The following is a 27,826-nucleotide window of genomic DNA, read 5'->3' on the forward strand; positions in this document are numbered from 1 at the left end:
GCCTGAGGCCCGGCCTGCTATTCTCCGTCCCTGACCGGCCGAATTCCGATGGCATATTTCTAATGTGGTCCTGCCAGTCGGCAAACTCGCATGCAGGCTGCTACTCAGTCCACAGCTGCCACACTCGGGAGCGGGCCGATCAGAGGGCAGGGTGACCCTCATTCGGGGCTGGGGTTTTTTTGTGCGGCATTCCGGGGTGGGCGAGCGGCCGATCGGGGGCACTATTTCCGGCGTCCAGGTCCGCGGACTGAGTCCGCCAGCATAAAAGACCACAGTTTTCACAACGGCATTGGTACATATTCCCGAAAATGGAGAATCCAGCCCCTGGGGGGGCAATTCTCCGAGCCCCACGTCGGGCTGGAGAATTGCCGCAACCGCGCCACGACGCCTGCGCGATTCTCTGAGGTGCGGAGAAACGACGCCATTTGCACCGGCGCATTTGACACAGTGGCTGCTGTGGGCTGCTGGAATCGGTGGGGCCCCCAATTCTCCAGCCCAGATGGGCCGGGCGGCCGCGCAGATATGACAGAGTCCCGCCAACGCCATTCACCCCTGGTCGCTGCCGGTGGGAACTCTGCATGAAGAGCCAAGGGACGGCCTGTGGGGCGGGGAAAAGCGATCCTTCACCGGGGGGGGGGGGCCTCCGAGGGGGTCTGGCCCGCGTTCGGGGCCCACCAATCGGCGGGCCGGCCTCTCCCCCCCCCCCCCCCAGGCTTACATTGTTGGGCGGTCGGCCCCTGAACACCGACGCCATGTTGAGTCGGGGCCGGCACGCAGAAGAAGGCCCCCGCGCATGCGGAGGTTGGCACAGCCCAACTGCGCATACACGGGTTGGCGCAACACCCATTTTGTGCCGGGAAGGGAAGCTGGAGCGGCGTGAACCGCTCCAGCGCCATGCTGGCCCTCTGTGGGGGACAGAATCGGTCGTACCCGGGCCCGGTTCACGCCGTCGTGAAACGCGACTGCGTTCACGACAGCGCAAACACTTGGTCTCCATTTTGGAGAATTGCTCCCCAGGTGTTAAAAAGGTTCAATGTCAAAATAATCTCTTGAGATACTAGTGGGAGAGTCAGGTTCTTTGGAAGTGGGAGCCAACTCACTGCATCAACATTCAAAATCTTTGTACCTGGCCTATGCTGTCATAGGCTGCCAGCAACAAAGCCCACCGTTGAACTCTGGCAGAGACGATTAGTGATTGCAGCTTTTCTTCATTCAGGAGCCTCAGCAGGGACTTGTGGGCCTTTATTATTGTGAAATGTTATGTAAATATACTGCTGAAATTTTTGGATGTCATAGACTACGGCAAGGCCTTCCTTCACAGTTTGAACATATTTACGCTCAGCATTAGAAAGCATTGTAGAAGCGAAGGCACTTGGCCATTCTGGGCCATCCTGCAGTGTACAGATAGAATTGCCCCTATCCCAGACAGTGATGTATCGCAGGTCAGAATGGGTGGTTTTCTAGGGTCAAAGTAAACCCTTGATGACTGTAAGACCTGCTTAACGTATTGGAAGGCTTGCTTTCTGTGGATCCTTCCAGCTGTGGCACTTTATTAAGAGCATTAGTACCGGTGCCAATGTCGTTGCTGGGATCGGAATAAAATGACCGTAATAATTTATTATCCCTAAAAGGGACTTTAATTCTGTCAGGATCTTAGGTGCTGGGACTTCTCTTATGGCTCTCATTTTGTCTTCAAGTGGGTGCGGGCCATCCACTCGAAGTGATGTCCACTTTGAACACTAGGCAAGTGACCTCACTCGCTTGGAAAGTACACTTCTTACATTTCAGTCGGATTCTCACATTTCTGAATAGCCTCAACTTCTTCTAAGCTTGCCAGGTACTCCTCATGTGATGTTCCTGTTACTAAGACATCATCTAAGTAGATCACAACATCTTCGGGATGCCTTGGCGGAGATTCTCCATTGTGCGCCGGAATATCGCACAAGCCAAGGAAATACCTAAAAGCAATAATCTGGTATATTGAAACAGGCCTTTATATATGCTAATCATCGCAAACTTTCGTAAATCTTCATCCAGTTCTAACTGCAAGTACGCATGACTGAGGTCACATTTGGAGTATGTGAGGCACTCTCTTTAAGGTTTTCAAGTTATGGAATTGGGTATTTATCTACTTGGGCTGCCTGATTGATTGGAAGCTTATCGCCCCCGGATATTCCAACGGAGCAGTCCAGTTTTAATGCAGGGATGATGGTAACTGCCCATTCTGAAAACTGCATAGGTCTGATAATTCCCAGTTCTTCCAGGCGTTTAAGTTCAGCTTCCACTTTTTGTGCAAGGCATAAGGGACCAGTCTCACTCTGAAAAACGTTGGCGTTGAGTTTCAGTGGACTTTTCCCCAGAAACAGGGGTCAAATGTGATTTTTATTAAATAAATTTTATGTGTGTGGGTCCCTCGTTTCCCTTCAGAAGGTGGTGGTGAGTTGCCTTCTTGAACCGCTGCAGTCCCTGAGGTGCAGCTACACCCACAGCGCTGTTGCAGGATTTTGACCCAGTGACAGTGAAGAAACGGCAATATAATGTAGACAAAACTGAGATATTGTATCAGCAGTAATAACTTGTATTATTGTCTTAACCTAGAAAAATGCCCAAGCTACTTCACAGAGACAAAAGATAAAATAAATAATTTTTCTTTCATTTTTTTGATTTGATTTATTGTCACAAGTACCGAAGTATAGTGAAAAGTATTTTTCTGCGGCCGAGGGAACGTACACAGAACATAGAACATTACAGCGCAGTACAGGCCCTTCGGCCCACAATGTTGCACCATCCTGTGAAACCCTTCTAAAGTCCCTCTACACTATTCCCTTATCGTCCATATGCCTATCCAATGACCATTTGAATGCGTTTAGTGTTGGCGAGTCCACTACTGTTGCAGGCAGGGCATTCCACGCCCTTACTACTCTCTGAGTAAAGAACCTACCTCTGACATCTGTCCTATATCTATCTCCCCTCAATTTAAAGCTATGTCCCCTCGTGCTGGACATCACCATCCGAGGAAAAAGGCTCTCGATGTCCACGCTATCTAATCCTCTGATCATTTTGTATGCCTCAATTAAGTCCCCTCTTAACCTTCTTCTCTCTAACGAAAACAGCCTCAAGCCCTTCAGCCTTTCCTCATATGATCTTCCCTCCATACCAGGCAACATCCTGGTAAATCTCCTCTGTACCCTTTCCAATGGTTCCACATCCTTCCTATAATGTGGCGACCAGAACTGCACACAATACTCCAAATGCAGCCGCACCAGAGTTTTGTACAACTGCAACATGACCTCATGGCTCCAAAACTCAATTCCTCTACCAATAAAAGCTAACACACCGTACGCCTTCTTAACAACCCTCTCAATCTGGGTGGCAACTTTCAGGGATCTATGGATATGGACACCGAGATCTCTCTGCTCGTCCACACTACCAAGAATCTTACCATTAGCCCAGTACTCTGCCTTCCTGTTATACCTTCCAAAATGAATCACCTCACACTTTTCTGCATTAAACTCCATTTGCCACCTGTCAGCCCAGCTCTGCAGCTTATCTATGTCCCTCTGTAACTTGTAACATCCTTCTGCACTGTCCACAACTCCACCGACTTTAGTGTCATCTGCAAATTTACTCACCCATCCTTCTACGCCCTCCTCCAAGTCATTTATAAAAATGAAAAACAGCAACGGCCCCAAAGCAGATCCTTGTGGCACACCACTAGTAACTGGACACCAGTCAGAGCATTTCCCATCAACCACCACCCTTTGTCTTCTATCAACTAGCCAATTTCTGATCCAAACTGCTAAATCACCCTGAATCCCATGCCTCTGTATTTTCTGCAATAGCCTACCGTGGGGAACCTTATCAAACGCTTTACTGAAATCCATATACACCATATCAACTGCTTTACCCTCATCCACCTGTTTGGTCACCTTCTCGAAGAACTCAATGAGGTTTGTGAGGCACGACCAACCCTTCACAAAACCATGTTGACTATCTCTAATCAAATTATTCCTTTCCAGATGATTATACATCCTATCTCTTATAAACCTTTCCAAGACTTTTCCCACAACAGAAGTAAGGCTCACTGGTCTATAGTTACCGGGGTTATCTCTACTCCCCTTCTTGTACAAGGGGACAACATTTGCTATCCTCCAGTCCTCTGGCACTATTCCTGTAGACAAAGATGACTTAAAGATCAAAGCCAAAGGCTCAGCAATCTCCTCCCTAGCTTCCCAGAGAATCTTACGATAAATCCCATCCGGCCCAGGGGACTTATCTATTTTCACACTTTCCAAAATCGCTAACACCTCCTCCTTATGAACCTCAAGCCCTTCTAGTCTAGTAGCCTGTATCTCAGTATTCTCCTCGACAACTTTGTCTTTTTCCTGTGTGAATACTGACGAAAAATACTCATTTAGCACCTCTCCTATCTCCTCGGACTCTACGCACAACTTCCCACTACTGTCCTTGACTGGCCCTACTCTTACCTTAGTCATTCTTTTATTCCTGACATACCTATAGAAAGCTTTAGGGTTATCCTTGATCCTACCTGCCAAAGACTTCTCATATCCTCGCTTGGCTCTTCTTAGCTCTCTCTTTAGAGCCTTCCTAGCTAGCTTGTAACTCTCAAGCGACCCAACTGAACCATCACGTCTCATCTTCACATAAGCCTCCTTCTTGACAAGTGTTTCAACTGCTTTAGTAACCCATGGTTCCCTCACTCGACCACTTCCTCCCTGCCTAACAGGTACATACTTATCAAGGACACGCAGTAGCTGTTCCTTGAACATGCTCCACATTTCCATTGTGTCATTCCCCTGCAGTTTTCCTCTCCAGGCGATGCATCCTAAGTCTTGCCTCATCGCATCATAATTGCCTTTTCCCCAGCAATAACTCTTGCCCTGCGGTTTATACCTATCCCTTTCCATCGCTAAAGTAAACGTAATCGAATTGTGGTCACTATCACCAAAATGCTCACCTACCTCCAAATCTAACACCTGTCCTGGTTCATTACCCAGTACCAAATCCAATATGGCCTCGCCTCTTGTTGGCCTATCTACATACTGCATCAGGAAACCCTCCTGCACACATTGGACAAAACGGATCCATCTAAAGTACTCAAACTATAGTGTTTCTAGTCAATATTTGGAAAGTTAAAGTCCCCCATAACAACTACCCTGTTATTTTCGCTCCTATCCAGAATCATCACAGTACGTACATAGTAGACAAAAAGAATAATCAACAGAGAACATTGACAAATGGTACATCGACAAACAGTGATTGGTTACAGTGAGGAACAAGGGGCCAAACAAAAGCAAATAAATGAGCAAGAGCAGCATAGGGCATCGTGAATAGTGTTCTTACAGGGAACAGATCAGTCCAAGGGGGAGTCGTTGAGGAGTCTTGTAGCTGTGGGGAAGAAGCTGTTCCTATGTCTGGATGTGCGGGCCTTTAGTCTTCTGTACCTTCTGCCTGATGGAAGGGTCTGGAAGAATGCAATGCCTGGGTGGGAGGGGTCTCTAATAATACTGTCTGCCTTCCTGAGGCAGCAGGAGGTGTAGACAGAATCAATGTGGGGATGGCAAGCTTGTGTGATGCGTTGGGCTGAGTTCACCACACTCTGCAGTTTCTTGCGATCTTGGGCCAAGCAGTTACCATACCAGGCTGTGATGCAGCCGGATAGGATGCTCTCTATCACACATCTGTAGATGTTTGTGAGAGTTGATGCAGACGTGCCAAATTTCTTTAGCTTCCGTAGGAAGTAGAGATGTTGTTGGGCTTTCTTGACTGCTGCATCAATGTGAGTGGATCAGGATAGTACAGTAAGAAGTCTTACAACACCAGGTTAAAGTCCAACATGTTTGTTTCAAACACTAGCTTTCAGAGCACTGCTTCTTCCTCAGATGAATCTGTGCTCTTACTGTGCTCACCCCAGTCCAATGCCGGCATCTCCACATCATGGATCAGGATAGACTGTTGGTGATGGTGACCCCCAGGAACTTAAAGCTATCTTCAAACGTTTTTACACTAGTCTTCATCTAAAACAACTGAGAAGTATCAAAATTTTATACCTAAACATTCAGGTCATCACAACTGAATGTAAGGCCATCGACACTGCAATTACAAATGTGAGTCTGTGAAGGGATCAACACTTAAAAATATATTGTTCCAACACAACTCTGAATGATCAGTCCACACAAGTTCATTTGGCTGCCTTCCAACTGAAGTTTTCTGTGAGAATCTGAGAGTGGTGAAAGAAAAAAAGTAGGAAAACTGGGGACCAAGTGTTATTTTTTAATTGAGGGAAAATATGAATTTTGTAATTGTCTTATTGATATATTGATATTGAATTTGAGTGATATTTATCATTAATTGTTTTTAAATTAGGTTTCTCTTTGAAATAATTCACAGACAGACATGTCCTCAGTAACTGCAAATGCTTGTCCGTGCTATATCCAAATCAAATATAACGCACGTTTACTAAATTATCATATGTCAAATGGAACACATATATATATGTTGTACGTTAGCACATTCAGCTGATTGGAACAAGTTACAGGTTCATAGGTAGATATAACCTGAGTCTGATTTCAGAGTAAGATTCCGGAGCCAACAATTTGAAAACATTTTGTCAGCTATGGCTATGTAGGCAACGTATTCACCTCTGCGTTAGAAGGCTGTGGGTTCAAGTTCCACTCCAGAATTTGAATGCAAAACCTAAGGCATACATTCCTACACTGATGTACTTACTATCTTTTGGATGAGGCACTAAACTGAGGCCCTATCTACTCTCTCAGGTGGATGTAAAAGATCCTATGGCACAACTTTGAAGAAGAGTGGGAGTTATCCCTGGTGTTCCGGTCAATATTTATCTGCCCAATTAATGTCACAAATACACATTATCTGGTCATTATCGAATTGCTATTTGTGTCAGCTTGTGCACAAATTGGGTTTCCTACTTTACAACCATGACTACAGTTCAAAAATATATAAATGGCTGCAAATTAATTTGGGACATGCTATTATTGTTAAAGATGCTATATATATAAATGCAAGATTTTAACAACTGACATTCTCCTATAAGACCATAAAACCATAAGAAATAGGAACAGGAGTAGACCATTCAGCCCTTCGAGCCTACTCTACTCTGTTCAATAAGATCATGGATGATATAACACTCACTACGTCAACTTTCCTGTCTTTTCTCTGTAACCCTTAATTCCCCTAATGATTAAAACCTTATCGATTTCAGTCTTGAGAATGTTCAAGGACTCGGCTTCCACAGCTTCCTGGGGTAAAGAATTCTTCCACAAATCCGACTTAAAGGAGCACCCCCTTATTCTGTGACTGTGCCCCCTAGTCCAACACTCTCCGATCAGTGGAAATATCCTCCTGTCTAACGACCTAAGAAACATGTATGTTTCAATCATATAAACCTATAAATCAAATCATAAGGGTGATTTGACATGGCCTAATGGCCTGCACCAAGTTCTTAAAAGAAATAGCTGCACAGAAAGTGGATGCATTGGTTGTAATCTTCCAAAATTCCCTCGATTCTGGAAAGGTCCCAATAGAAAACAGGAAAATATAGGTCAGGAAGCCCAACATTTGTCATTGGGAAAATGCTATAATCAAATATTGACGAAGTGATAGATGGACATTGAATGAAGGTGTTGACTGTGTTGTGGCCATATTTTCTGATAATACAAATATAGGTCGGAAGAGAAGTTGTGAGAAGAACACAAAGAGTCTTCAAAGGGATAGAGAGAATTTGAGTTGGGATTCCCGCCAGGCCGGTCAGGGGCCATTAACAGCGGCCCCTCCAGTGATTCTCCGGGCCCCGATTGGCCGAGTGGCCGTCAAGGTTTGCCCAGTCCCGCTGGCGTGAATTACTCACCTCACACATGGTGGGACCTGGCAGGTAAGTGTGCGGGGGCCAATTCGGGGGGGGTAGCCCACAGTGACCTGTCCCGCGATCGGGGCCTACCGATCTGTGGGCGAGCTGGTTCCGTGGGGGCCTTCTTTCCTCTGTGTCGGGCCCCTGTAGGCCTCCGCCATATTGCCAGGGGGCCGGCGCAGAAAAGGGAACCACCGCGCATGCGCAGAAATACGCCGGCCGTTCTGTGCATGCGCGAACTTGCGCTGGCCATTCGGCGCCGGCTAGAGCTGCGGGAACCACTCCGGTGTCAACTTAGCTCCCGAGAAAGTGGATGATTCCTCACTTTTAGGGGCCGTTGACCCTGGAGTGGTTGGCGCCGGTTTTCACGCTGGCGTGGGGACATAGCCCCATTATTGCAAAATCCCGCCCCTCATCTCCCGGTTAAGCCTTCCGGTCTCAACATCGAATTCAACAACTTCAGATAATTACCCCGACCCCACCTGGTCCCATTTGTTTCATCCAATTTCATTTTAACTGTCTTTTGCCAGTTCTTTCTCTCTTGTCTTACTTTATATATATTTATCCCCATTTTATTCACCTTTCCTTTCTGTTTTTCCCCATTGCTTCCCCTTCCCCTCCCCCCACATCTACACCTGCCACAGTTCACCCTCTGTTGTTAGTTTCTCTGCAGTTTGGCCTTTCACACTGTTTGTTCTCTCCGGTGACTGCCATTAGCACTCTTTCCCCTTGCTTTCAGTGGCAATTAGCACCCCGTTTCCCTGGGTTTCTGTGGCTATGACTCATCTTTCATTCTCACTCCACAGTATAAATATTTCCCACCTTCTTTGTCTTTTAACTTTGACAAAGGGTCAGCTGGACTCGAAACATTAGGTCAGAATGGAAAGGATGTATTAGCTATAGTTGAATTGAGTTTTGAACATCATGATTTCTTTGCAGACATTTTCCAAACTTTCCAGATGTGGTTAAGCACCCTGGAAGAATCAGCACTGGGCCTCCAATTTCAATATTGTTATAGCCACTCTTCCCACAGCATGCAAGTGTAATGACAGAAAGACAAATCCTACATTTGTACAGCACTTTTCACAGTGTCTCAAATCGCTTTACAGCCAATTAAATACTTTTAAGCTGTAGCCTCTACATAATACAGACAATGTTATCAAATGGTGGAGCAGACTTACTCCTTACTTATAGAACTGAATAACTGACTCCTCTTCATATGTATGTTCATATGTGATTCTGGATGAATGAGATAAGCTGGGATAATGACCTTTGTCATCTCTAATTATCTTGCAGAGGGTGCAATTATGGCTGGAGTTCTGTTAATTTTGTTGCTAATGGAAATGTCCTGTGAGCAGCCATTGTGGGGTGAAAATTGCCAGGGGAGAAGTGCTTAAATAGCTCATCATAAGTCAGTAACCTGTTTTATCCTGCAAATGATCCTCAGAGTCTTCTCCATTAATTTAAATTTTGTCCTTTTATTAATTTATCTATTATCCCACTCTATCTTGGTGCCTTTGCACCATGACATGGAAGTTCCGATCCAAGCCATACACCATTCTGACTTGGAAATATATAGCCTCAGCTGTCACAGGTTCAAACTCCTGGAACTCCCTTCCAACAGCACTGTTGGTGTATCTACACCACATGTACTTCAGCAGTTCAAGCACATGGCTCACCGCCACCTTCTCAAGGGCAATTAGGGGTAGAACGCAAAACATAGAACATAGAAAAATACAGCACCGAACAGGCCCTTCAGCCCACGATGTTGTGCCAAACTCTTGTCCTAGATTAAGAACAAATTAATCTACACCCCAAATTTCTACCGTAATCCATGTACCTATCCAATAGCCGCTTGAAGGTCCCTAATGTTTCCGACTCAACTACTTCCACAGGCAGTGCATTTCATACCCCCACTACTCTCTGGGTAAAGAGCCTACCTCTGAAATCCCCCCTATATCTCGCACCATTCACCTTAAATTTATGTCCCCTTGTAATGGTTTGTTCCACCCGGGGAAAAAGTCTCTGACTGTCTACTCCATTCCCCTGATCATCTTATAAACCTCTATCAAGTCGCCCCTCATCCTACTCCTTTCTACTGAGAAAAGGCCCAGCACCCTCAACCTTTCTTCGTAAGACCTACTCTCCACTCCAGGCAACACCCTGGTAAATCTCCTTTGCACCTTTTCCAAAGCTTCCACATCCTTCCTAAAATGAGGCGACCAGAACTGCACACAGTACTCCAAATGTGGCCTGACCAAGGTTTTGTACAGCTGCATCATCGCCTCATGGCTCTTAATCCCTCTGCTAATGAACGCTAACACACCATAGGCCTTCTTCACAGCTCTATCCACATGAGTGGTAACTTTCAAAGATCTCTGAACATAGGCCCCAAGATCTCTCTGCTCCTCCACATTGCCAAGAACCCTACCGTTAACCCTGTATTCCGCATTCATATTTGTCCTTCCAAACTGGACAACCTCACACTTGTCAGGGTTAAACTCCATCTGCCACTTCTCAGCCCAGCTCTGCATCGTATCTATGTCTCTTTGCAGCCAACAACAACCCTCTTCACTATCCACAGCTCCACCAATCTTCGTATCGTCTGCAAATTTACTGACCCACCCTTCAACTCCCTCATCCAAGTTATTAATGAAAATCACAAACAGCAGAGGACCCAGAACTGATCCCTGCGGTACGCCACTGGTAACTGGGTTCCAGGCTAAATATTTGCTATCCACCACCACTCTCTGACTTCTATCGGTTAGCCAGTTCGTTATCCAACTGGCCAAATTTCCCACTATCCAAAACCTCCTTACTTTCTGCACAAGCCTACCATGGGGAACCTTATCAAATGCCTTACTAAAATCCATGTACACTACATCCACTGCTTTACCTTCATCCACATGCTTGGTCACCTTCTCAAAGAATTCAATAAGACTTGTGAGGCAAGACCTACCCCTCACAAATCTGTGCTGACTATCTCTAATCAAGCAGTTGCTTTCCAGATGCTCAGAAATCCTATCCCTCAGTACCCTTTCCATTACTTTGCCTACCACCGAAGTAAGACTAACTGGCCTGTATTTCCCAGGGTTATCCCTATTCCCTTTTTTGAACAGGGGCACTACATTCGCCACATCACCAATCCCCTGGTATCACCCCTGTTGATAGTGAGGACGAAAAGATCATTGCCAACGGCTCTGCAATTTCAACTCTTGCTTCCCATAGAATCCTTGAATATATCATGTCAGGCCCAGGAGACTTGTCTATCCTCACGTTTTTCAAAATGCTCAACACATTTTCCTTCCTAACAAGTATCTCCTCGAGCTTACCGGTCTGTTTCACACTGTCCTCTCCAACAATATGGTCCCTCTCATTCGTAAATACTGAAGAAAAGTACTCGTTCAAGACCTCTCCTATCTCTTCAGACTCAATACACAATCTCCCGCTACTGTCCTTGATCGGACCCACCCTCGCTCTAGTCATTCTCATATTTCTCACAGATGTGTAAAAGTCCCTGGGGTTTTCCTTGATTCTACCCGCCAAAGATTTTTCATGTCCTCTCTTAGCTCTCCTAATCCCTTTCTTCAGTTCCCTCCTGGCTGTCTTGTATCCCTCTAGTGCCCTATCTGAACCTTGTTTCCTCAGCCTTACATAAGTATCCTTCTTCCTCTTAACAAGGCATTCAACCTCTCTTGTCAATCATGGTTCCCTCACTTGACCATCTCTTCCCTGCCTGACAGGGGCATACATATCAAGGACACGTAGTATCTGTTCCTTGAACAAGTTCCACATTTCAATTGTGTCCTTCCCTGACAGCCTATGTTACCAACTTATGCACTTCAGTTCTTGTCTGACAGCATTGTGTTTACCTTTCTGCCAATTGTAAATCTTGCCCTGTTGCACGCACCTATCCCTCTCCATTACTAAAGTGAAAGTCACAGAATTGTGGTCACTATCCACAAAATGCTCCCCCACTAACAAATCTATCACTTGCCCTGGTTCATTACCAAGTACCAAATCCAATATGGCCTCCCCTCTGGTCGGACAATCTACAGACTGTGTTAGAAAAGCTTCTGGACACACTGCACAAACACCACCCCATCCAAACTATTTGATCTAAAGAGTTTCCACTCAATATTTGGGAAGTTGAAGTCACCCATGACTACTACCCAGTGACTTCTGCACTTTTCCAAAATCTGTTTCCCAATCTGCTCCTCCACATCTCTGCTGCTGTTGAGGAGCCTATAGAAAACTCCCAACAAGGTGACTGCTCCTTTCCTATTTCTAACTTCAACCCATATTACCTCAGTAGACAGATGCTCCTCAAACTGCCTTTCTGCAGCTGTTATACTATCTCTAATTAACAATGCAAACCCCCCCCCCCCACCTCTTTCACCACCCTCCTTAATCTTATTGAAACATCTATAACCAGGAACCTCCATCAACCATGTCTGCCCCTCTTCTTTCCAAGTTTCAGTGATGGCCACCACATCGTAGTCCCAAGTACCGATCCATGCCTTAAGTTCACCCACCTTATTCCAGATGCTTCTTGCGTTGAAGTATACACACTTCAACCCATCTCCGTGCCTGCAAGTACATTCCTTTGTCAGTGTTACCTTCCCCACTGCTTCACTACACGCTTTGGCGTCCTGAATATCGGCTACCTTAGTTGCTGGACTACAAATCCGGTTCCCATACCCCTGCCAAATTAGTTTAAACCCTCCCGTAGAGTACTAGAAAACCTCCCTCCCAGGATATTGGTGCCCCTCTGGTTCAGATGCAACCTGTCCTGCTTGTACAGGTCCGACCTTCCCCAGAATGCGCTCCAATTATCCAAATACCTAAAGCCCTCCCTCCTACACCATTACTGCAGCCACGTGTTCAACTGCACTCTCTCCCTATTCCTAGCCTCGCTATCACTTGGCACCGGGAACAAACCAGAGATGACAACTCTGTCTGTTCTGGCTTTTAACTTCCAGCCTAACTCCCTAAACTCGTTTATTATATCCACACCCCTTTTCCTACCTACGTCGTTGGTACCAATGTGCACCATGACTTCTGGCTGCTCACTCTCCCCCTTAAGGATCCTCTTGACACGATCCGAGACGTTCTCGGCCCTGGCACCCGGGAGGCAACATACTTTCCGGGAGTCTCGCGACCACAGAATCTCCTATCTATTCCCCTAACCATTGAGTCTCCTATCACTATTGCTTTTCTATTCTCCCCCCTTCACTTCTGAGCCCCAGAGCCAGACTCAGTGCCAGAGACCTGGCCGATAGGGCCTTCTCCCGGTAGGTCATCCCCCCAAACAGCATCCAAAACGGTATACTTGTATTGAAGGGGAACGGCCATGAGGGATCCCTGCACTCTCTGCCCATTCGTTTTCTTTCCCCTGACTGTAACCCAGCTACTCTTATCCTGTACCTTGGGTGTGGCTACCTCCCTGTAACTCTTCTCTATAACCCCCTCTGCCTCCCGGATGATCCGACGTTCATCCAGCCCCAGCTGCAGTTCCCTAACACAGTCTCTGAGGAGCTGGAGTTGGGTGCACTTCCCGCAGGTATAGTCAGCGGGGACACCAGTGGTATCCCTCACCACCCACATCCTACAGAAGGAGCATGCCCTAGCCTCCATCCCCTCTTACCTTACAGAATATAGCTGCACTGTGGAGCAACTGGAACTCCGCCCTCCGACTTTGCTCCCAGTCAGCTGCAGTCTCTGTAAACTCCCGCCTCCCTTCACGCTCTGAGGAAATGTAGGAAATGAAATGAAAGGAGCACCTTACTCCCTCCCACCAAACTCTCACTATAGCACTCAAATGCACCCAAATTCAGCACTCCCTCAGTCACCAAACTCTCACCATAGCACTCAAATGCATCCAAATTCAGCTCTCCCTCAGTCACCAAACTCTCACTATAGCACTCAAATTCACTCAAATTTAGCACTCCATCAGTCACCAAACTCTCACTATAGTACTCAAATGCACCCAATTTCAGCACTCAGTGCAAACAAAGTCTGCACTGTAGCTAGCTCAGATTTAAACTGTGACTCTAGCCTCTGAAAACTGGCCTAATCCAATTAACTAATTAACAAGCTCCAGCTACAAGTCGCTACAAGTAGAACCTTTGTTTAAAGCTGATTGAAAATTCACATTCTTCTCAACCAAACAGCAACTTTTAAGTTAATTAACTGAATAAAAGAAAGACTAGACTTTAGATAAAAATGAACCTTATTATCCCTCAGTCACCAAACTCTCACTATTGCACTCAAATGCACTCAAATTTAGCACTCAGTGCAAACTCGATGCATTTGAGTGCTACAGTGAGAAACTGGACAGAATAACGACATTCGAGCTGCTGTACATAGTTTTAAGATGTTCTTTGCACTTTTTAATTTGCACTATGGTTAGGTAGAGGTTTTTAATCACCATTCTCACTGATGACAATTTTTTTTTTGCTATAGTGAGAGGTAGATAATAAGTGTTGGCCTTGTCAGCATTTTCCACATCCCATGAAAGAATTTAAAGAAATTTAGAAAAGAAACGGCACCATAGGCTGAATTTTCAAAATGGGATTGGGAACGTGATGCGCTGATAACATCTAGGTCCTGATCCTGTCACACTATCTGGAAATGCTCTAACTGAGTTGAAGTCAAGCACAATACTCAATTTGTGTCACTAAGCATTACCAGGATGTGGGAGCTGCCTGCAGAGTATAAGCAACAAAGGTAGACAGCAGCCATCATAGGACCCACACCTTGCAGAAGAGAGCAGGATACGCCTCAAAGTGTCACATTACACATAAAAGTTACTAAATGGTCAATTTGTTTTAATATTCATTCATGGGATGTGGGCTTCACTGGTTAGGCCAGGATTTATTGCCCTAGTTACCCTTCAGAAGGTGGTGACGAGTTGCCTTCTTGAACTGCTGCAATCCTTGAGGTGTAGGTTCACCCACTGTGCTGTTAGGGAGGGAGTTCCAGAATTTTGCCTCAGCAACAGTGAAGGAAAGGCAATATTTCCAAATCAGGGTGGTGAGTGGCTTGGAGGGGAACCTCCAGGTAGTGAAGTTCCAGGTATCTGCTGCTCTTGTCCTTGTGGATGGTCGTGGTCTTGAGTTGGGAAGGCGGTGTCTAAGAAACCTTGTGCGTTACTGCTGTGCAACGTATTGATGGTACACATGGCTGCCGCTATTCATCAGTGGTGGAGGGTTTGAATGTTTGTTGAAGGAGGAGCAATCAAGGGGACTGATTTGTCCTGGAGCTTCTTGAATGTTGTTGAAGTTGCACTCATTCTGGCAAGTGGCGAATATTCCATTAAACGGCTGACGTATGCCTTGTAGATTGTGGACAGGCTTTGAGGGGTCAGGAGGTGGGTTACTTGCTGTAGGATTCCTCGCCTTTGACCTTCCCTGGTAGCCACAGTATTAATATGGCTAGTCCAGTTCAATTTCTGATCAATAGTAATCCCCAAGATTTTGTTTGTGGGGTATACAGCGATGGTAATGCCATTGAATGTCAAGGGGGGGATGGTGAGATCTTTTCTTGTAGGAGATGGCCTGGCACTTGTGTAACTTACCACTTGTCAGCCCAAGCCTGGATATTGTCCAGGTCTTTCTGCATTTGGACATGGATTGCTTCATTATCTGAGCAGTCGGTAATGGTGCTGAATATTGTACAGTCATCCGCAAACATCCCCACTTCTGACCTTATGATGGAAGGAAGGTTATTGATGAAGCAGCTGAAAATGGTTGGGCCTCAGACACTATCCTGAGGAACTCCTGCAGTGATGTTCTGGAGCTGAGATGATTTACCTCCAACCACCACAACCATCTTCCTTTGTGCCAGGTATGACTCCAACCAGCAGAGTTTCCCCCCTGATTCCCATTGACTCCAGTTTAGCTCAGGCTCCTTGATGCCACACTCGGTCAAATGCTTCCTTGATGTCAAGGGCAGACACTCTCACCTCACCTCTGGCATTCAGCTCTTTCGTCCATATTTGAACGAAGGCTGTAACGAGGTCAGGAACTGAGTGACCCAGGCGGAACCCAAACTTGACCAAGTGTCAGCAGGTTATTGCTGAAAAGTGCCGCTTGATAGCACTGTTGATGAATCATTCCTTCACTTTGCTGATGATGAACGTAGGCTGATAGGGTGGTAATTGGCTGGGTTGGATTTGTCCTGTTCCATGTGTGCAGGACACACCTGGGCAATTTTCCAAATTGCCGGGTAGATGCCAGTGTTGTAGCTGTACTGGCACAGCTTGGTTAGGGGTGCCGCAAGTTCTAGAGCACAAGTCTTCAGTACTATTGCCGGAATATTGTTAGGCCCCATAGCCTTTGCAGCATCCAGTGCCTTCAGCCATTTCTTCATATCATGTGAAGTGAATTGTATTGGCTGAAGACTGACATCTGTGATGCTGTGAGTCTGGGCACTCTGTAGGAGACCGAGATAGATCATCCACTCGGCACTTCTGGCTGAAGATTGTTGCGAATGCCTCAGCCTTGTCTTTTGCATAAATTATCTGGGCTCCTCCATCATTGAGGATGGGGATATTTGTGGAACCTCCTCCTCCAGTGAGTTGTTTAATTGTCCAACACCATTTACAGCTGGATGTGGCAGGACTACAGAGCTTAGATCTGATGCGTTTGTTATGGAATCACCTTAGCTCTGTCTGTTACTTGCTGCTTATGCTGTTTGGCACACATGCAGTCCTGTGTTGTAGCTTCACCAGGTTGACACCTCATTTTTCGGTATGCCTGATGTTGCTCCTGGCATGCTCTCCATCACTCTTCATTGAACTAGGGTTGAACCCCTGGCTTGGTGGTAATGGTAGAGTGGGGATATGCCGGGTCATGAAGTTGCAGATTGTGGTTGAATACAATTCTGCTGCTGTTGATAGCCCACAGCGCCTCATGGATGCCCAATCTTGAGTTGCTAAATCTGTTTGAAGTCTATCTCATTTAGCACGATGGTAGTGCCAAACAACACGATGGAGGGTTTACTCAATGTGAAAGTGGGACACAAGTACTGTGCGATGGTCACTTCTACTGATACTTTTATGGACAGATGCATTTGTAGCAGGCAGATTGGTGAGGATGAGGTCAAGTGTGTTTTTCCCTCTTGTTGGTTCTCTCACCACCTGCTGCAGTCCCAGTCTAGCAGCTACATCTTTGAGGACCTGGCCAGCTCGTTCTCTGGTGGTACTACTGCACTTCTCTTGGTGATAGGCACTGAAGTCGACCGTCCAGAGCTTATTCCGTGTCCTTGCCACCCTCAGTGCTTCCTTCAAGTGGTGTTCAACAGAGAGTACCAATTCATCAGCTAATGGTGGCCGGTACGTGGTAATCAGCAGGAGGTTTCCTTGCTCATGTTTAACCTGAAGCCATGAGACTTTGTCGTTTCCAGATGCGATGTTGAGGACTCCAAGGGCAACTCCCTCCCGACTGTATACCACTGTGCTGCCACCTCTTCTGGATCTGTCCTACCGGTGAGACAGGACATACCCGGCCGGGAATGGTGATAGTGGTGTCGGGGACATTGTCTGTAAGGTATAATTCTGTAAGTATGACTACTTCAGGCTGTTGCTTAACAGGTCTGTGAGACAGCACTCCCAACTTTTGCACAAGCATCCCCGAACAGGCGCCGGAATGTGGCGACTAGGGGCTTTTCACAGTAACTTCATTGAAGCCTACTCGTGGTGGAATCGAACCTGAGCCCCCAGATCATTATCCTGGGTCTCTGGATTACTAGTCCAGCGATAATACCGCTACTTAATCGCCTCCCCATGCAAATGCAAGGTAAAGAACACAATTTAGAGCAAGAACACGCAGCCTCTGAAATGTTTCAACATTTACTAAAATCTTTAACTTTTATCTGTTTGAACCTGACAAATGTGCATTATTGTGCACCGGGCTGTTTGAGTTTGGCGCTTCCAGCTTTGAAAATTGCATTCCTGCCCTCTCCAGTCCAGTAACAAACTTTTCAAGGAATTTAATGGGCCATTGATCAGAAGCAAGTTGGTTTCCCGCTCTGCACCTCCTTGCCTTCCCTTTGAAAATTGCGTGCAATTACCGAGGTGCTGGGATCGAGTGCGATCTACAGGAACATAATTTTCAAATTCTGGCCAAACCCTTTCCCAATCCCACTGGCAACTGAAAGTGGATTAGAAGAATATCAATTTTACCATACATCTTACTGAGCTCTTCTATGTAATAAACAAAATAACTCTCACAGCCTTCACATAGATAGTACAATACCTACTTGTTTCAACTCATTTCATGCCTCTCAATTGCAGATATAACATGTGCTGTTTCTTATGTCTGATGTAACAGGGTAACTGCCTGTGCTGACTATACCTGGGCATTTTAATCTGGTTTAACTATCAGACACAAGATGCATGGAAATGATATATCACTATAGTTCAGTTAGAATAGAGTATTCAATTAGATTAACAAAAGAGGAGTGGGGAGTACAAGACTAGTGATAATAATAATCTTTATTGTCACAAGTAGACTGACATTAACACTGCAATGAAGTTACTGTGAAAAGCCCCTAGTCTCCACACTCCTGTGCCTGTTCGGGTATACAGAGGGAGAATTCAGAATGTCCAAATTACCCAACAGTACGTGTTTCGGGACTTGTGGAAGGAACTGGAGCACTAGGAGAAACCCACGCAGACACAGGGAGAATGTGCAGACTCTGCACAGACAGTGACCCAAGCTGTGCGTCAAACCTAGGACCCTGGCGCTGGGAAGCAACAGTGCTAACCACTGTGCTACCATGCCGCCTCCTAATGCACATTTTGGCCTGAATTCTCCAGCCCCTACCCCGACTCCAACCCCCAGTCATGAGAAATATTCATCCTGCACCTACCCTATTGAGCTGCACAAGAATTGTGTCTGCTTCAATAAGGTTTCACTCCCATCAATGATAACACCAAGGTTCTTGATTTAAGATAAAGCAGGAACCCAATTTTTGTGAGGGCCACAAAGAATCCATCACGAGTTTGTAGAGTCAAACAGAAAGTAACTTTATTCACAATACATACACAGCAGCAGTGGTTTATTACTGCTTCCTTCTCCAGCTGGTACCACACTGGCCAGCTCTATTTATGCAGCTGCAACTATTAGTGACTGGCCTGCCATCCCACCCCCACCTCTTTGGGGAGCTCATATTCCTCATATTCACAGAATAACCAATTGTCCCAGCCAATAGGATCCATGCAGGTTACAACACCAATCTTAACTCTCAGCAATCTCAACCTCAGAAGAATGTCATAGAGTTTTACAGCACAGAGAGAGACCGTTCGACCCATCGTGTCTGCACTGGCCATCAAGCACCTATCTATTCTAATCCCATTTCCCAGCCCTTGGTCCGTAGTCTTGCTCCTTATTGTAATCGTATGAATGCATTTTTACTATCCCAACTACCTAATGACATGTCATCTCTTATAAATTGGATTGATTTCAACCATCTGACAGAGGGAAAACCTTTGCCATCAACATTGATTGCTACATGGCCCCCAAGGCAACAAAATGGTCCTCAGGTTCTCTCTGTACACTTTACCGTGGTGCTTCAATGAACATCTTAATCGATTGAATACAAGAAAAGTTTGGATGAGAAGAGGCTATTTGGCTTAATAAGACATTTGGTGTATGTGCGCTGTAGGATTTATCTTTCTGATAGGTTTGACGCAGATTGTTGTTTGGCATTAAAATTTACCTTCGTAAGATGCCTCCTAAAAGAGAAGCATTGAGACATTCCGGTGGTGACAGGCGCCTTTTCACTTCTGCAATGGTCACTTTATATTTGGAAGTGGAACTGAGTAGAGACAAACGTCCAGGAACAGAACAAAACAGGTCTGTGGGATTTACAACACAGGTGCTACCTGGAAAACATGAAACAGATTATGAAGTATGCATCTTGTGATTCTTTTTGAAGTACGCAAAGTTTAAAAATGTGTGCACACGAACACATTTTACATGAAATATTTCAAAAATTATTTTGCACATGAATTGGAAAATAAGCATTGAAATATCCTGAAACTGGACAAAGTGCTTACTTTTAAATTGTGCTGATGATGCAGATTTAATCACACACAGGATAACTGAGTTATTATTTCATTGGTGATCAACAACATTAAACAACAAAGCAGGCATCTCAAGTAACAAACATGAGCAAGGAAGCTTCATTTGCAGATGTTGCACCAAAACTGTTACAAGGCCATCATAGATGGACTTGATTTCTTTGTTGACAGATTATTGTGATTTTTCCCACTGACAGTTCTGGCAAAATCCTCTATTTCACTACTATTACACTGCAGTGCTCAAATGTAATGTGAACCAAACTATATCCAATACATCTCCCAGTGATTATTTGCACGATGTATTATGGGACTCAATCAGACAGAACAAAATTCTCTACTTGCCCCAGTCTGTGGTCAATTTGTTCATTTGGGCCAGTGCAGCACCAAGAGTGCTAGAACTCGCTTGTAGACCTTCCAATTTAGCCCAATTTTGAAGTAGCACGCTAATTTCTGAGCGATTCAATGTTTTCTTTATGTATTTACACGTACACTCTCAGCAACTTTATCCAGCGAGCAGATGAATCAAAGAGACCCAAATTGTAACCCTGTGTTGAATTAGCTGATACTAATAAAGGTAACAATATGACTGTAACAGTGGCCTTCAGCACTCCTATGTTAGGAAGGGCAAATATAGCAATGTTGGTGCCCATGATAGCTATGCATCAACCTTTGTTGGAACTGGACATATATAAGCTTTGAGTGAGGACAATGTATCTCAAAGAGCAAAGACTTTATGGTGAAACAGTTGAGGAACAGTGGAGAACCTTCCAAGCGATTTTTCACAGTGCTCAGCAAAGGTTTATACCAACAAAAAGGAAGGACGGTAGAAAGAGGGAAAGTCGACCATGGATATCTAAGGAAATAAGGGAGAGTATCAAATTGAAGGAAAAAGCATACAAAGTGGCAAAGATTAGTGGGAGACTAGAGGACTGGGAAATCTTTAGGGGGCAACAGAAAGCTACTAAAAAGCTATAAAGAAGAGTAAAATAGATTATGAGAGTAAACTTGCTCAGAATATAAAAATAGATAGTTAAAGTTTCTACAAATATATGAAACAAAAAAGAGTGGCTAAGGTAAATATTGGTCCTTTAGAGGATGAGAAGGGAGATTTAATAATGGGAGATGAGGAAATGGCTGAGGAACTGAACAGGATTTTTGGGTCGGTCTTCACAGTGGAAGACACAAATAACATACCAGTGACTGATAGAAATGAGGCTATGACCGGTGAGGACGTTGAGATGATTGTTATCACTAAGGAGGTAGTAATGGGAAAGCTAATGGGGCGAAACGTAGACAAGTCTCCTGGCCCTGATGGAATGCATCCCAGAGTGCTAAAAGAGATGGCTAGGGAAATTGCAGATGCACTGGTGATAATTTACCAAAACTCACTGGACTCTGGGGTGGTCCCGGCGGATTGGAAATTAGCAAATGTGACACAACTGTTTAAAAAAGGAGGTAGGCAGAAAGCGGGTAATTATAGGCCAGTGAGCTTAATTTCGGTAGTAGGGAAGATGCTGCAATCTATCATCAAGGAAGAAATAGCGAGGCATCTGGATGGAAATTGTCCCATTGGGCAGATGCAGCATGGGTTCATAAAGGGCAGGTCATGCCTAACTAATTTAGTGGAATTTTTTGAGGACATTACCAGTGCGGTAGATAACGGGGAGCCAATGGATGTGGTATATCTGGATTTCCAGAAAGCCTTTGACAAGGTGCCACACAAAAGGTTGCTGCATAAGATAAAGATGCATGGCATTAAGCGTAAAGTAGTAGCATGGATAGAGGATTGGTTAATTAACAGAAAGCAAAGAATGGGGATTAATGGGTGTTTCTCTGGTTGGCAATCAGTAGCTAGTGGTGTCCCTCAGGGATCAGTGTTGGGCCCACAATTGTTCACAATTTACAAAGATGATTTGGAGTTGGGGACCAAGGGCAATGTATCTAAGCTTGCAGGCGACACTAAGATGAGTGGTGAAGCAAAAAGTGCAGAGGATACTGGAAGTCTGCAGAGGGATTTGGATAGATTAAGTGAATGGGCTAGGGTCTGGCAGATGGAATACAATGTTGACAAATGTGAGGTTATCCATTTTGGTAGGAATAACAGCAAAAGGGATTATTATTTAAATGGCAAAATATTAAAATATGCTGCTGTGCAGAGAGACCTGGGTGTGCTAGTGCATGAATCGCAAAAAGTTGGTTTACAGGTGCAACAGGTGATTAAGAAGGCAAATGGAATTTTGTCCTTCATTGCTAGAGGGATGAAGTTTAAGACTAGGGAGGTTATTCTGCAATTGTATAAGGTGTTATTGAGGCCACACCTGGAGTATTGTGTTCAGTTTTTGTCTCCTTACCTGAGAAACGACGTACTGGAGCTGGAGGGTGTGCAGAAGAGATTCACCAGGTTAATCCTAGAGCTGAATGGGTTGGATTACGAGGAGAGGTTAAGTAGACTGGCACTGTACTCGTTGGAACTTAGAAGGATGAGGGCGGATTTTATAGAAACTTATAGAATTATGAAGGGTATAGATGCAGGCAGGTTGTTTCCACTGGCGGGTGACAGCAGAACTAGGGGGAATAGCCTCAAAATAAGGGGAAGTGGGTTTAGGACTGAGTTTAGGAGGAACTTCTTCACCCAAAGGGTTGTAAATCTAAGGAATTCCTTGCCCAGTGAAGCAGTTGAGGCTCCTTCATTAAATGTTTTTAAGATAAAGATAGTTTTTTGAAGAATAAAGGGATTAAGGGTTATGGTGTTCAGGCTGGAAAGTGGAGCTGAGTCGACAAAAGATCAGCCATGATCTCATTGAATGGCGGAGCAGGCTCGAAGGGCCAGATGGCCTACTCCTGCTCCTAGTTCTTATGTTGTATGTTCTTATGTTATCTCGAGTCAAATATGAAGAATGGTCATTTGGATAATACTAGAACTGAGCAATCAATAAGTATAGGGCACTTGTTATCATCCATTGGTTGCTTAGCTTGAACCGTAATACCTGTTAGGACTCTAATCTGCAGGGCTTTCTGGAATAGAATGGTAATAATCCCCTGCCTCGTACTTCCCTGAACTAGCTCACCCGCTAGTGTGGTGCACCCCCCCGCTCCCCTCACCAGGGTCGATCTATACCTCCCTCTGACTGATGCGTACCTCTTCCTCCACTTTCCTCCTCCTCACCCTCTCCTTTGTCCTATTGCTTTCACTCCCTCCTTTCTGGGACTCAACATCAAACTTGAAGAAAATGCGGTACAGTCCCATCCAAATGGTCTCTACATTTTTTGTTCTTGACCTATATATTAAATGTCTGGTTCACTGATGGTCTCATTGCCTTTCCTTGTGCACAAATTCATCTGATTCCGATGGTGCGGTGAGATAGTACTCCCTGCCCTGGAAAGTCACTCAGAGCTTGGTAGGGTACAGCATTCTGAACCACACATTGTTCCTGTAAAAGGTCGCCCTGGCTTTGTTAAAATCCACCCAGCGCCTGGCCAGATCTGCCCCCATGTCTGGTACACCAGGAATGAGTGTCCCTCCCAATTACAGGACCTTGTATGTCTTGCTTAATTCAGGATCTTTTCCCGGACTTGGTGCCGGTGCAGTTTCATAATGATGGCCAACGGCTCCTCCCCGGCCTTGGGCTTTGGTTGTCGTGACCTATGGGCTCTGTCCACTTCTGGGGGTTTGAGGAAACTATGCCTTCCAACCAGTTTACCCAGCATCTGGGCCACGTACTCCGTAGAGTTCCTACCCTCAGTGCCCTCCGGTGGGCCCACAATGCAGAGGTTATGGCGGCACAATTGATTTTCTTGGTCTGCGATCTCCTCCTTTAGCGTCCCTTGCGTCGCCACCAACCTTGCTATCGCTGTCTCCAGTAAAGCAATCCAATCACTCTGGTCAGTTTCAGCCATCTGAAGCTCTCTGATCATTGCCTCCTGCATCTCTAGATGCCATTCCGTCTTTTCAGGCGCTGCTTGCAGGGTGGCCAACGCCTGCACTACCACTATTTCACCGTCGCCATTATTTCACATTTATGGCGTGCTTGAGCTCTTGGAGTTACTGTGTTAGGAATTCCCTCTATTCGTTCATCGGAAGGCAGCCCGGCATATGTCCTGGTAGTCCATCCCATTCGGGTGTGGCCGTGTCCTCGTTGTCCCGTGTGTTCACCATCACCTCAGTCTTTCTCTCCCGGCTTTTACTGCCTCTGCCATCTCTTTGGCTCCTGCTGGGTTGTTGTTGTTTGGCGTGTTTATTTTATTGTGATGGTGCTGGAGGTGGGTGAGGCGGCGGGCTATTTCGGGTTAGAAGTGCCTAATTTTGAGTTTCCAGGAGTAGAGCCACCTTTTGTGTGTTCGCTCAGCACATCCCTGTCACCAGAATTCGAACCACTTCAATATCAAACTTATTTCCCGCAATTGAGAATAATCACCAACAGGTCATTGGAATACTGCCAAGTATAGGCTTGGGCCCTTGATGGTAGAGTAGCAGGTAACAGGAACATTTCATGAGAGTAATGATGAATAGCAAAACACACCATAAAATGTCTGAGTCTATGTTGCTTTCTACTGAACCATACTATGGACATACACTTTATCCCTATAAAACACGGTGTCACTGTATGAAGATGTACGATTTCAGTAGACTCTGCTTTCTCTATGAACCTTTTAAATGTCATTCAATTTTGCAATCCCATTTCAGGCCCATCCTTCCTCAGATCGAAGCTTATTGCTGAAAATATGAGATCAGTCGTATCTAATGACTTGCAATTCATTTTGCATAATTAGATTAATTAGAATTATCTTGGGCTTAGGTCTAAAAAATATATGAACCATACTTGAGATAATTGAAACTGTGATTTATATATTTAGAAGAATAAAGTAGAAATGCTGGTCCTATGCATTCCAAATTTATTGAGCAATCAGCAACTGGGTAATTAGTAATGCCGGTTTCTGAAAGGCTAAAAGATTCATTTAAAGGAATGATGAAAGCATGGGAATATATTTTGAGCTCATTAGTATGTAATTATTGTGAGAAAATGTTAATGTCTTAGCCACTTTCGTTAGATAGTGTGTAAGAAATTACATTTGGAAATATTAGTATAAGATCTATTGACGCATTTGCTTTAAATAAATGAGTTAATGCCTGTGCTAAGAACATGAACCAAAGAATTTTATAGGAACACACTGAGTTGCTGTCAAGTAATCTTGCTAACAATCTGTGTCCTTCTTATGGGCTTTCTACTTACACATCAATAAATGCACTTATGTATGAAATGAAATGAAATGAAAATCGCTTATTGTCACAAGTAGGCTTCAATGAAGTTACTGTGAAAAGCCCCTAGTCGCCACATTACGGTGCCTGTCCGGGGAGGCTGGTAAAGGAATCGACCCGTGCTGCTGGCCTGCTTGGTCTGCTTTAAAAGCCAGCGATTTAGCTGAGTGAGCTAAACCAGCCCCTATGGATGTAAAATAAAGGGTATTTTTGAGACAATGGTTTAAATACAAAATTGAGCGACACACATAAGTTAACACATTCTCAAAGACTGTGGATAATAACTAGTGATATTATCATCAGTCAAATATAACTGAAGTATTCGTAAAATGGAGCACTTTCCAAATATTGCAGCATCATAGAAAATAGAGACACAATGGAGTCCCTTCTGCAGGAAATTAATTGTACGGCTAAATATCATGAATTATAAGCACTTACCTTGGGATTAAATCCAGGCAAATGCAATAAATTATAAATTCTTGCCCATGAAGAGTATTGTAGGCTTAGTTTAATTATTTGCAGTTGAAACACTTCTTCTAATGAAGAAGGTAAATACTTACTTCTCTCCAAAATTAATACCTACCAACAAAATTCTGAAAAATTCTACATTTTGCTAAAATCAGAGTGGCTCATTTTTAACATTTATCATTGGATGAAAATAGTTAAAATTACCTCTAGATATTCCTATATTTTGTTAGAAGAACATTGTTTAATAAGAAAGTAGGGCAGGATTCATTTGGGAGTGCTTCTCCGGTCTTCTTGCGCTCTTGCTCGAACCAAATGAGACCGGTGAATAGCGGGAGAGGCCGAAAGTGAGAACCAGGCCAGGTGTCAAACAGTTTATGATGCAACCGGCCCGCTCCCGTCGGCAAAATTGGGATCTCGGTGTAGAATGGTGAGAAAGCAATTATTATCACTTAAGGTCTATTTCCATACAATTAACGAGAGCCACCCCATGTCCAATGGCCTCCCCAGCAAGTGCTCACTCTGGCGCCAATTAATACGCCTTTTGTAAAAATGTGAACCTGGCGGATGAGCTTCGGTGGGGAGCCGTGGAGGTGGGTTGCCATCTTTGCTCACAGGCAAAGAGCCCGGGGGCGCTGGGGTTGCTGCTCCTGTGCTCGGTGGGGGTTGGGGAAACCTCGGCTGAATGGGATGGCATCTTCCAGAGGGATGGGCCACCATAAGAAGGGGCAGAGGAGGGGGAAGGGCTGAGGAGCACCGCTCGCAGCACCAGCATGCAAGCCCCTGGATTGTGTGTACCCATTCCGGGGGCAGCCCTAGTCCCTACCCGACTGCCCCACTGACCACCCATCACCCCCACCGACTGCCGAGGCCTCTGGTCATACGACTGAAGGCTATTGCTCATAGGGAATTGCCAATCGGAGTTAAGTGAGCAGTTCACACAACCAAAATGGATTCTCGTGCATGGGCGGACCTTGTGGCATGTGGGAGTCATTAACTAGCATCCTAATCACACCTTGATGCATGGACACTGTGCTTGAAAACTGCGGGAGGCAACACCACACATGCAGCCAACATCCGAACATCCAGGGGATGTGACACCACTCTGGGAACATGTCCACGGCCTAAGGGTGAATGAGTGCTATGGGGAGGGGCAGATGCCTGGAGAGATGGGTCAAGGGTTTGGAGGCCGGCCCGCGTCATGCTGTTTGTGGTCAAGGGTGTTTATTGTGTTTTACAATTCCCCACTTTCCTGATGGTGCTGCCCCTGCCCCAACCGCCCCTCACCCCCTCCCTATCCCGCCCACCAGTGCCCTCAGTGATCCTCGACCTGCTTTGCCTTCCTACCTCTACCGCTATGTCGAGGTGTGTCCTCAGGGTGCACATCAGAGGTTCAGGCAGCCAGATTCTTGCCTAATCCCGTGGCTTTCCATGCTTTTGGCAGGTGTCCTCTGGGGGCTCTGGAGCCAGAGGGCCCCAACGCACTTGCCGACGACACTTGCACAGTCGTGCCGCTCTGACCTGTGCTGACCTCGAGAAACAGCCGCATCAGAGGGTGGTTCTTGACGGAGCTGGTGGCCACCGTCGCTACTCCATGGCATGAGTCAGGGTTAACACTCAGTGCCCCCGCCTCCCGCTTGGTGCCCATAGAGCCCCGGGGCTTACCTTTGGAGGGAAAGGCAGCTGGTTCAAGTATCGGCACTATCTGGCTCTGCCCGCCCTGGCAGCTCCCTGATGCCTGCACCATAGTGTCGACACCCTCAGCTGTGCTCCTCAATGATTGGGGCATGCTTTGCAGTACCTGGGCAATGCCCACCTGTGACTGGGACAAGCTCCTCAGTGCCTTGGCCATTGCCATCTGTGAGTAGGAAATGTCCCGTAAAACCTCATCAAGGTCAACCTGGTATTGGGTCACATGCCCCAGCGAGTAGGCCATTCAACGGAGACCCTCAGTCATGGCTGTCAGCAAAGGTGCAATGCCTTCGATCCCTTCACTAATGGTGCCAACATCATGCATCAGACTCTGTATTGCGGTCGCCACCGTAGCAGGGCTGGCGTCTGTGCCATGCATTGCCGACGACATCTCGTGCATTCGTAGCCTCTAGGACTCCTCCAATGA

The 27,826-nt window shown here is 45.6% G+C and overlaps 1 protein-coding gene across 4 annotated transcripts in view; it reads right to left on the reverse strand.

Moving 5' to 3' along the window:
• tfap2d (transcription factor AP-2 delta (activating enhancer binding protein 2 delta)) overlaps positions 1 to 27,826 on the reverse strand; it is a 105,313-nt gene that overhangs the window by 47,949 nt on the left and 29,538 nt on the right. For all 4 annotated transcript variants that reach the window (XM_038799478.1, XM_038799477.1, XM_038799479.1 and 1 more), the window contains one exon: positions 19,622 to 19,787. In XM_038799478.1, coding sequence (XP_038655406.1) covers positions 19,622 to 19,787 — 166 coding nt within the window. The remainder of the gene's footprint in view (positions 1 to 19,621; positions 19,788 to 27,826) is intronic.

The sequence above is a fragment of the Scyliorhinus canicula genome, chromosome 6 (genome assembly GCF_902713615.1).
Source record: "Scyliorhinus canicula chromosome 6, sScyCan1.1, whole genome shotgun sequence".
NCBI classification, from domain to species: domain Eukaryota; kingdom Metazoa; phylum Chordata; class Chondrichthyes; order Carcharhiniformes; family Scyliorhinidae; genus Scyliorhinus; species Scyliorhinus canicula.